The sequence below is a fragment of the Limanda limanda genome, chromosome 11 (assembly GCF_963576545.1).
Source record: "Limanda limanda chromosome 11, fLimLim1.1, whole genome shotgun sequence".
NCBI classification, from domain to species: domain Eukaryota; kingdom Metazoa; phylum Chordata; class Actinopteri; order Pleuronectiformes; family Pleuronectidae; genus Limanda; species Limanda limanda.
Window position 1 is genome coordinate 7,373,447 of NC_083646.1, and position 11,502 is coordinate 7,384,948.

At 40.7% G+C, this 11,502-nt stretch overlaps 1 protein-coding gene across 1 annotated transcript; it reads left to right on the plus strand.

Annotated features, from left to right (window-relative positions):
- The first annotated feature begins 5,998 nt into the window (after positions 1-5,998).
- On the plus strand, positions 5,999-11,166 carry ifnlr1 (interferon lambda receptor 1). Its single transcript, XM_061081006.1, has 8 exons — positions 5,999-6,041; positions 6,875-6,992; positions 7,784-7,956; positions 8,055-8,239; positions 8,418-8,559; positions 9,596-9,726; positions 10,204-10,494; positions 10,627-11,166. Exons 1-8 carry the CDS (start codon positions 5,999-6,001, stop codon positions 11,164-11,166), a joined length of 1,623 nt encoding a protein of 540 aa, XP_060936989.1.
- Positions 11,167-11,502: the final 336 nt, after the last annotated feature.

Consider the following 11,502-nt stretch of genomic DNA (forward strand, 5'->3'; position numbering starts at 1 on the left):
GCCTGGCTAATATCGTAAGGTGGCGCGAGGTCAGACGTGCACTCCACAAATCACATTACTGATCAAACCGAGGGCGTTCTCCCCGAGACATGTGGACGAGTTTTACATAAAAAAGTAATTCTTTAGTAATTGAATGAAAAGGTCACCAAACCATTACAGAGCCATTAGTGGGCATGTTGTCAAGGATAATCTATTTCATGTTATACTTGTGGACTTTCTTTGTAATCCTCCCTGTTGAGTCTTAATTTAACTGTTAAGATTAATCTGCCACACACTTTAGATTTTTACTGTAAATTTAAAATGTGTTAATGCAGAAGCAGAAAGAGTGAGATTTTATTCTGTATTGTTTAAGGAAGGGTTTGTTGTGCAGTGTTTTGATGAGAGAATATCGTTGCCACCTTGTCAATGCTTATCAGCTTGATTTAAATTCCCTGGCTTGACTTTAAGGAACACACTTTAAGGAAGTGTGTTTATCTGCCTGTGTACAGCGGCCCACTTGTTTCCAGCTTATCTCAATCAAAGCTGCATTTTTTATTTTTTTATCTTGTTCTCATTCTGCCTGTTTGTACACGAAGCAGCTCGACCCACCAGACTGTCGGTGATGATGTCCCTCAGAGAAGAACGCTTATCGCTCAGCTTTCATCAACTTTCATCAGCGGCAGAGGAAGCGCTCAGACACTTATTTATAGGTGAGCATTAATGTAAAAATACTCACTATCAAATGTAGAAATGCTGCGTTAAGTGTCAAAGTTTGATCCGTAAATAAAGTCTCAAAAGGAAAATGAAAGTCTTCAGTGTGGCTGTAAATATTCAGGTATACGTGTGTGTATATCTGAGGGGTCATGAGATGATTAAAGGGGGAAAAGCAAAGATGAGTTTGGCAACAAAGAACATTCAGCTAGTTGTGATTTCATTGACGTACTAGATTATTTAAAGAATCCATTTTTACTTTACAGAGAAAGTCCATTTTTTTGCTAACAGCTCAGGCATCTCACACAACTGCATCTCACACGGGTAGAGAGAGTAAAAACCAAACAAATCTGGATCCACCTGTTTCTCCAGATCTACTCTGAACACAGAGTTCATTGAAATTTGTGTTTTTCCATGTTGACAGCTGAGGGACAGTCACGGATGTAGGTGGTGGCAGCCGGATGTTTAAATGTGGAGAGAGAAGTAATTTAATTACAAAGAGTTTCACCTTTATTCTGGATCCTTGACCTCCCTCAATACACTGCCTGTGATGAAGAGATGGGGGGAGGGGTTGTTTTGTCAAATCTTCATTACTTTTATTACGTTACAGTTGATGCATAATGAACTGTTGGAATATTTGAAAGTAGAACTGCAACAATTTATTGATCGATCATTCAGATTTTTTTCTCCAAACAATGAAACCTAATGTTCTCTGCTTTTCTCTGTCGCACTCAAAATGAATATTGATCAATCGTTACGTCTTTAGGAAGGCTGACATTTCAAGACATCATTTGGCAACCATGGGAAATCAGTGAGGGGCATTTTCAATCATTTCTCACATCAATCAGACGAATCAAATAATAATTGACAAAATAATGTTTTGTCAATTATTATATAATGGACCGTTTGTACCAGCCCAATTTTTACAAAAACAAAAAGCATGGGATAAAAATGACCTTGAATGCAGGACTGACTGTTTTTTTGATTCAAAGCACTTCTTCTATTTTCATTACCTGCATGTTCCTGATTTCCTTTGGATGTTAATGGTTAAAATACACAGAACCTAACAGTGATGGACTGTCGGCCAGTTGTGCATTGGGCTCCTACAAACCTCCAGCATTGTCTTGCGAAGAAAGAAGCAGCGCCTTCAGTACAATTTGTCAGATTCAATTGTGTTTGTCACACAACAGACACTGATATATACAAGATTATATTCATATTCACTGGATCATAATTTTTTACTCCATCTGCCTCTTTCTCCTTCTCCATTAAAAATCAAATTTTCTATGGATATCTTACAGTTTTTAGTGGAGAACACGAGAAAAGGAAAATGTCTGATTCACACATTTAACCTGCTTCAAAATGAAAAGAGAATATAAAGATGTGTTCGTAGCGCTTCCGTAAAATGATTCTGCTTCGCTACATTTCAAATAGAAATTAATTACACGGCCTTTCCTCACAACCGAGACCTGAACCCGAGCCAGAATCTGCCCGGTTCCACCTTTGTTTACCGACGTAGATCAAAGCTTTGGCTCAGTCGTTGTGACTCACACAGGCTGGCAAGGCGAGAGATGCAAGATCCATTTGATTTGCTGTGACAGGGCAAAAAGGATGATTCACTGATGAAGTTCTTGAAGTGCAAGAGCCGGGAGAAGTACATCACATGTCCCTAGTTTGTGTCCAACATCAAAGCCTGTCCTTCTCTCAGGGATGCCTTCGCTGTGAATTAATTTGGTGACTAGGGGGAAAGGGGAAGGCTCTTGCAAAAATGGAAAATCACTGAGGCGTGACATAGAAAACAAGGTGCTGCACTGGAAATGGTGTCAAACTGAGCAGCCAAGCAAAGATCTCATTGATTAATGTCTGCTTGCTTGAAAGTGGAATTTCTTTGAGCTTCAAAAGGAAAGTGTGACACTTTTAGGACATCTGTTCCTTATCAACTACATGGTGGTCGATGCTGTTTTTTTATTAATTTATAAATATCTCTTGAATCACGACATCATGCAATGTTTTTTCTGTTTTCAAACCTAAGTCGTTGAACCAGTTTTAGTTCTAAGGAATCTGACATTGCGTTGCTCAGAATTCTTCACAAGGTTTTTCTTGTGCTGGTTTTGTAAGCTGGTGCTTTATGCCATTTCAGTTTTATCAGGGCAGATGGGGTCATGATCGAGGCGTGTATGAATTTGATATTAGACAATACAGAATTTGTCTGATAAGCTCTTCAATCCATTCATTTGTTGAGGCAAAGTCCATCTAATCTTTTTTTGTAGCATTATGCTGAAATGACAACAATATTTTGCTTGTTTTTGAATTAATAGTCTATTTTAGTGGTTTAGCAATGGCGCTCTTAATTTGAGCCCATAAACTGTATATGAAGATGGACAACATGACAACTCCCCAAAACTGAAGCCAAATCAACTTGATGTTACCCTAGTGGCTGGCTGCAGTATAGGTCATAAACCCCGCCTCCTCCATGTAGATGGGAAATGGACTGAACTAAAAAGTCAATTACATTTTTATCAAAGATGGTTTCTGACATTTTGGGTATTTTTTTATTAGAGTATTGTCTGTCCAAATACCTCTGCTAAATTTTTTTTAATGCAAAAAGAAAAATGGGGTGAAATGTCATGATTGACAGCTGAGACTGACTTGTGATAGGTCGAGCATATTCGATGTGTCATCTCATCTGAACACACAGTCCCTTTAGCCACTTAACAGCCCAGTACCTCCCAGTTAAATATGTCAAAAACAGTCCAATTTTGATGTGGATTATGGGATCCCGAGGGTTTACAAGGGAGGCAGAGCTTTTTATGATTATGCAGCCCTATGGCACATTGTAATGACACTGGTTACGGTAGAGTAGCCAAACAAGCACCTCATTAAAATAAACCATCGGAGCAATTCACTGGCAGGATGCTGTTGTCTTTAATAAAGTGTCCCCTGACCATAACCCACAAAAAACACCTGATGATCGCCAGATTGTGTACACAAAGATCAGTGCATGCAATATTAGGGAAAATACACAAAATCAATAAAGGGTTTAATGAGATTACTCAGTTCTTTGCTTTGGTGGAGAGAAAAAAAATCAATCTGTGCTTCAAAGATAAGTTCAGCCTCATGGTCCATGGAACAGAAACCTGGGTGAAGAGGAAGACACACAAACAGTAAATCCTAAACCATTCAAGAACTCAGAGCTTTAAATTAAAAGTAAAAGCAGCAATAGCAAAGCGTAGTAATACTCATACATTCAAAATATAAAAAGGTACTTTAAAATTAGAGAAGATATTTACAACGAAATATAACAAAGTTGGAATAACATCTATTACTGATGTAGCAAATTAATGTTGTATTTTGTGTTGGAAAAGAGGCTGATTTTAATCATTTATATTTACTGCTTATAAATTTGCTTGAGGGGATCGATAAAAGTCTCACTTTAAGTCGTATGGTAACATTTCAGAACTTATTTGTTTATTATATTTGTGTAATAATATAATAAACTGAATTTGAAGACTAACTGTAAGTAGTAGAGTACAATGTACTGTAGTTTTTAATACAGTACTTGAGTAAAGGTACTACGTTATTTTCACCAGGAAATGGAAAATAACCAATAACTTTCAAGGTTCTGTGACAAACAAGGTGACGTTAAAACAAAACAAGTGTATGTTTCTCTTCTTACAGGAAGAAACAACATGTGTAGGAACTTTCCGCTGTCCAAGATTTACCAGGGACAGATTTTTGCCAGAGGAAAAAACAACTGCAATGGATTTTTCAATCTGTGTGTTCAGCATCTCTCCTCTGAGGGAAATTAAAAGTGCAGCAAGGGGCCATGAAACAGGAAGAGTAAACCAAACAATCTCATTCACTTCCCCAAGTTTGGATTTTACAAATTAACTGACTGAGAGTTTGCATAATTTACGACTCAACCGCTGCCCTGACTGAGTCTCCTCCATTAAATTTTAATTTATCTCACTGGATTAAAGACGGCTGCAGGCTGAGCAAAATTAATAAAGTATTGTCTTTATAACAAACTGAAGGACAGAAAAACTATTTTCTATTTGTGCTCAAACTGAGTATTTAACACTGATGATTATTTCAAATTCCCAGATATCAGACTCCAGCTCCCTCTAAATTGGATGTTTGCTCTTTACCAGTGTTTACTCACAGGAGTGTTTACAAAGTTCTGAGTGAAACCAATTAAACATTTAATTTAGTTAAACATATTGAACCCTACCTTCTCATCCCAAACAATACGAGGGAGGTGACTTTGTGGGTGTGTGCAGTAATTTAAGGACACCACCCTGCCAAAGCATGCTGGGTATTTTGACGGCCAAACAAGCATGAGGTTACTTGGGTGTAGTGACATCCACTTCTGTGGGCGTCTATAAAACAAATCTGTTTAAATGTGTTACATTCCTGATTCTAAAGAGACGCCTATGCAGATTTCTAATACATTGTTTTCTCGATGTATATGCTGTTGCACAATGTGTTTAAAACAAGATAATACGTTCTATCCCCTTCATGCTCCAGGTGAGAATGTTGATCCCATTGTGCAACAGCTCCTCTAACGCCTCTTCATGATTCAACGATTGATAAACCTTTGACAAGCCTTTTACTTTCTTCTTTTACAATGAGCAATTAATAATAAAACCTCAAAAACAGGTAACAGTAGATTTATGTCACTGCAAACTTGTTTGGAAACATTACTCTCATTCCATAATTAGAGCAACAATGACGTGAATATAAGATTTATCCATTTGTTTGTTTAACAATATCTGTTGTTTCCCTCCCGCACTGTGCTAAGCTTTCTGGCAGGTACACACCTGAAGACATGACACCACGTGCTTTCGCTTTCTGCCCTCTCTCTCCGTGAGTCTCGGTCGTTTCTAGTCAAGGGTTCGAAGCAGCAATAAACCTGAAAGACGAGCGGAGAGGGAGGGAGGAGGGAGGGAGGAGGAAAAAGGAAGTACAGTCTGGACAAAGAATGCCAAGTGGGTGGAACATAGAGCAGAAAAACAGGAACAATGTGATACCGTACGACAAAGTACACCTGCACACCTGTGTGGAGACACTCCTTCCGCGGGACACATGAGAGATGGTTGAGAAGTGGAGTCAAGAAAGTGCGACGGAACCCAGAAGAGATTTATTATTTAAAAGTTGTTTTCGACATTAACTCTGGATTTTTTGGGGATTTTATCGTTTCTTTCAGTGAGATTATTATATATTGCTTTTGTTGACAACATCCAACATAGCGGCGGCTGACACACACAGGGACTTTGCTATTTTCCGGGGGCCGACGCACCTGATGAAGATGTGGTCTGTGGACGTCATCATCCTCCTGCTGTTCTGCTACGGTGAGTTCACAGGAAGTAATATGGATATTTGATTAGATGTTGATTACCCACAGTCAAAGTTAATGGGAGAAATAAATAATAACACTGAGGCGATAAAGCCGAGTGATGTGTTTGCAGAGAGTGACTCGCTCTCGTTTGAGTTGAAGGAGGGCGCCGCGACACGACGAGGACTCCGGGTTATAAATGACAGTGATCAATGAAAAACGCAATTTCATTTTAGACTCTGGCTGACGTGATATTGATTAGATCATTGTACTGCTTATAAAAATGCAAATTTCGAATGGACTTCTCCCAGTGTAATTTTGTGGCCTTCACATTTCCATAACTTACATAGGCTATAACATTAAAACGAATATGCTCTAGATTGGTGCACCATGAGCTATGTGGATATGGCTTCACATCCTCTCAAAGTGTTTAACGTATGAATCACTATCTGTACAACTTCTCAAACAAAGGATTGTGCTCCGTACGTCAGCCGTCCTCTTACAAAAGATCGTACCGACAAGGTGCAGGCTTGAGTCTCAGCCACCAGCAGAAACAAAGTCCATCTTGCATAATCTCCCCTTGGCCCTACTTCACTGAGAAATGAGTGACTGTAGCTCTATCATGACTTCAGACGGGGGGGAAATGGGATGAGAGTGGATGCTGTGGCTTGAACGGTTTCACAGTGTGTGGTGTGATTGGAATTCTGGGCTGCCATGTAGATACAGGCGAGATATAACCTGAGTGCTAAAAGCTGTCAGGTACAGAAGAGTGGCCTTATAGCACAAGCTTAAAACACATAAAGATTACTCATATACCATATTATTACAACTGTCCTTAATTTTTTTCAGCTTGTCTTTCAACTGGAAATGGAGAAGTGCGTTTTGTCTCGAAGAACTTTCACAATGTTCTCCACTGGGACCCTGTGGCACCGACCTCCTCAGGGGAACAGGTGCTCTACAGTGTCCAGTACCAAAGGTGAGACCCAAGATGCTGCAACTACTGCAACTTTATTTCAATTGTTATCTTGTACATTTGTGTGTCCATGTACGAATCCACATGAAGACGAGGGTCTGAGACGAAAATTGTGTTTTTGTTATTTTGCTGGGTAGATAATTAGCTGTTTACATCGGTTGCAGGATTATATCAAGAACAGAGACAGTGAATCTACATCTTAACTGGCAGCTTTTTTATTGTACGTTTCAAATTGGAGATGATCAAACCATATGAAACCTCCAAATCAACAGCAAATGGATCCCACTTAAAATGACTGACTTACTCTGCTGTGCAATAGATCTTCACAGGAAAGGACACATATTCTGCTCATATTCAGTTTCATAATTTTAATATGTGTTATAACTTGAAAATAATTAAAAGGATGTCTGTGGAGGAGAGGAGCTCCCTTCACCTTTGGACATTTTAACTTTGCAGACCTTTTTCAAACACAATAACCTACTTAACACACAAAAGAAAAGGAAGAGGCTGAAAAAGCATAATAAATCTCCTTTAAAACCCTAACTAACATATGTATATATGTTGTGTAAATGCTTTAGCTTTTGAAGACATCAAAATCTTTTCTATTTGACTCAGACTACTAAGAATAGCATTGTTTGTGACCCCCTGCTTTAAGGGGAATGTTAATTCTTTTGAAATCTCTTAAATCAAACTAAGTAATAAACATCTGGGTCAAATGTACCAGTGAACCTTTCATGTTCCTGAGGCGTCAGCATCACAGACTGTTCTCCCTGCGCTCGTTGCAGGTATGATGGAGAGCAGTTCCAGATGAAACAAGAGTGTCAGAACATCAGCGCTCTGACCTGTGACCTGACTGCGGAAACGCCATCGGTTCCCAACGTTGATTACATCGCCAAGGTGCTCGTTAACGGCAGCATGATTGGCCGCACCAACCCCAGGTTCAAACCTATAGCAGAAAGTAAGCTAGTTTCACTTTCACTGGAGCATTTCACCCGTGTGCTCTTCACCCGTGTGATTAGTTCTGTAACATGAACTCATCTGTCCTTGTCTCCGTAGCCACGCTGGGTGCCCCCAACTTGTCCACACACGCAAACGTGTCCTCCCTGTTTGTTAATGTCACTCTGCCCTTGGGGCCGAATGGAGTCTCCGTGGCGGACATCATCAGCAACAGCAAAAGTGGGCCGTCCCAAACTGTGATCGAATATACCTTACAGATCACAGAGCCAAAGTGGGCTGCGTTGGTGAGTAATCCATTCATCCCCACTTCATTTTCACTTTGAACTAAGACAATTTATCAATAACCATCCAATAATAATATCTATGCACAAACGTTGAACAATAACAGTGCTTTAAGTTTAAAGCAGCATAAAAAGGACCAAATCAGTCAGTAATCATCCATATGACCCACTGTGTCTCCAGGTCAGTGAAGGCACCACCGGCCACTTTGTCATCAACCTGAAGAACAACGGAACAAAATACTGCGGCCATGTGGTCTACAAGCCTTTTGCTGAATATGGCCGCAACTTGAGTGAGGAGGCCTCGTTCTGCGTCACATTAGCAGGTGAGAAGAAGAACACAATATATTGATAAGCTCAGTAATACTTCATGAGCAGATGAAATATTTGATCATAAAAGGCCGTTACATATGTTTTAGTCACAAAAAGCGAGAACCACTTGCCATTTTTGAATAAATATAGGCAATGACGTCACATGACTACATTTATACAAAGGAAATGGAAGCAGTTGTAGCTTTTAAACATTTACAAAAACTTTACTAAACTTTTCACTTAAGGCAAGAATGTGCCACTTAACTAAGTGGGAAGCTTTTAAGGACCCACCTGCTGTGGAGGAAAGGGCAGAATGAAGATATTACTCATTCACAACTCTTTTTACCTGGAAGTAGTTTATCCTTCATGGAAACAGTTTTGCAACAAAATCACATTTTAGATGTAATGTCACGTTACAACACATCAAGTCCACTAGTTAAAACTACAAAGAGAGGAAACAAATTTGGCTCCTGACAACAATTACCATATTTCTACTTATTATTCAGCTCCATTCTTCTAAAAAATCATTTTATCAACCCTTGAGTGACTGTAATGAAGAGCCAATCCAGGACAATTTGTTTTCTTATGAGTGCGTGACCAGTGTGTTCTCCCTCCACTAGTGTTGTTACTCTGATGTGACAAGAGACGAGATTATGCAAAGACTCTTCAACCTAATGAATGCAGATGGTGTTATACTTCAAATGTCCTCAATGGATTCATAGCAACAGCAATCCCATTCCTGAAGGAGTCATTTCACTTTCAGTTTGCTGCATATAACCACGTTGTAATTAGTTACTGTCAACTAACATGTAATTACTTCCTAGTAGTAGTAAAATACCCTGCACATCCAGTAATACAGTGGATTTACCTTTACCTTCCGTCAGAGGGATGTTACAGTTCTTACTCACTGAGAACATGCCTGGACTCGTTTGTCAGAAAGGGACTTTTCTAAACTCACTATTTATAAACGTGCTTGAGGTTATCTGATTTCACACTTGAGCGGTTTCTTCTCTTCCCAAATACGTGACTCCAACGCTCTTCTCCCCTCAGATATCCCAGGGATGCTCACACCGTGGCTGATCGCCATGGCTGCTCTTCTGGTGGCCATCATCACGACGTCAGTCGCGTGGACGTGCAATTATGTGAAGGGTGGAAAGAAAACCGACTTGCCAGGCTCACTGGTAGGTCTTAATTCTCTCTTCAGTGTCCTTTGGTGTTTCTGAGGGACAACAAGGAAACGCTGCTTTACAGGAAATGCAGGCCCTCAGGCACATTGAGAACTACACACATGTTCAGTGTGGCTGCGAGGCGGCAACAGAAAAGTAATTAAACGTGCTGAAACACTGTGGGTGTTGTTCAAGGGGAAGTGACGGAGTATCCACTGACTCATGCTGCTTTAATTAATGAGAAAAAATTGTGGCTCGAGTCTTGTAGAGAGAAGGCGTTTCCCTCAGAACATGCTATGTACGTACATTGGCTTTGTCCTTTGTGTGAATGTAATACGTAAATAAGAAGTTTAATAGATCAGCCAATGAGGGCGTATATACGGCTCAATCTTTATCATGTGGCTGCCAAAGTGAAAATATACAGTCTGAAATCGAGCCAAGCCTGTTTTTCCAGCACTGATTTAATTTTTATGTTTCTGTCTTTTTTTAAAGGGAACCACATCCGGCACCTCCAAGCATCAAGTACTGCAATCTCCAGACGTCCGTATCATCTCTACACCGGTGGTCTGCAGTCCAAGTTACAAAGCACCTTTCACCTCCATCCAGTTGAAGACACATGCGTCTTCAGATAGGGTTGGGGGTTACTCACCCCAGGACATGCCCTTCCAGGCCTGGAAAGACAGCACCGGGACGTCTGAGGACACTGGTGAACACAGTCCAACCTCAAGTCACCCGGGAACGAGCGGCCAGTCCTCAGAAATCTACAGTTCAGTGGCTGTTCACATACCTGCGGATGGGAATGCAGATGTTCAGCAGGTTGCCACTGACAACACAGAGACCAGGAACCTACCTTTCAGATCAGAACCCTGGGATAAAGGTGGTTTAATGCCAGTGTCACATGGAGTACCACGATTGCCTGATCCGAATGCTTGTGAGAGCAATGCCGCCATTTGTCTGGACACGTTGCGGGACACCAACGGACAACTGGTGCTGTCTTCGCTCGCTCCTCTGTTACAGAGCTGCCCAGGTGACACAGGGAGAACCCCTCTATTATCGTCCCTCATAGACTCTACGGAGGAACGACCATTGTTAGCATCGCTGAACAGCTTCGACAGCTCGGACTCCGGCTGCGATGACGGCACCGTAAACTCACCAGCCCAGCCGTACGCCAACAGCCATTATATCGCATCTCATGTATCTGTTCCACATTTGAACCTTCAGGGTCAGGAGGCGCCATCTTGTGACGCTGTATTCGGAACAGGTTACAAACAAAACTGGCTCCCTGCAATCCTTCATAAAGCGGCGTCCAAAGACATTTGTGGATACACTCGGACAAACTATCGAAGGAACTGGACTCCTCCCAAAGAGGAGGAGGAAGGTGAAGAAGATGACGACAGGGGAGAGGAGAGATCGAGGCAAATTCTGGGGGAGTGGTTGGTACAACTTCAAGAATAGATTTGTTCTCTATAATCGTTAAGAAAACAATTGGGTCATCAAATGTGGAGATGTTTTCATTCCAGTAGCCGTAATAACAAAAGAGGAATGAGACAGTGGATGGGATAGGCACTTAATGACAACATAACTCAGCAGGTTGATGCTTTTCATACTTGTTTGTATGAACCAGCCAAGTTGCAAGAGTCATAATGTCGTAATGTCCCTTTGTTTTTCTTTTGTTCCTGGGTTTCGGATTTGAACGATGTATAATATATCAGAGTGAGGTTGACCTCCGACTCTATTTTAGCCAATCAGTCATTTCTCTGTCATATATATCGAAAATTAATTCTTGAGTTG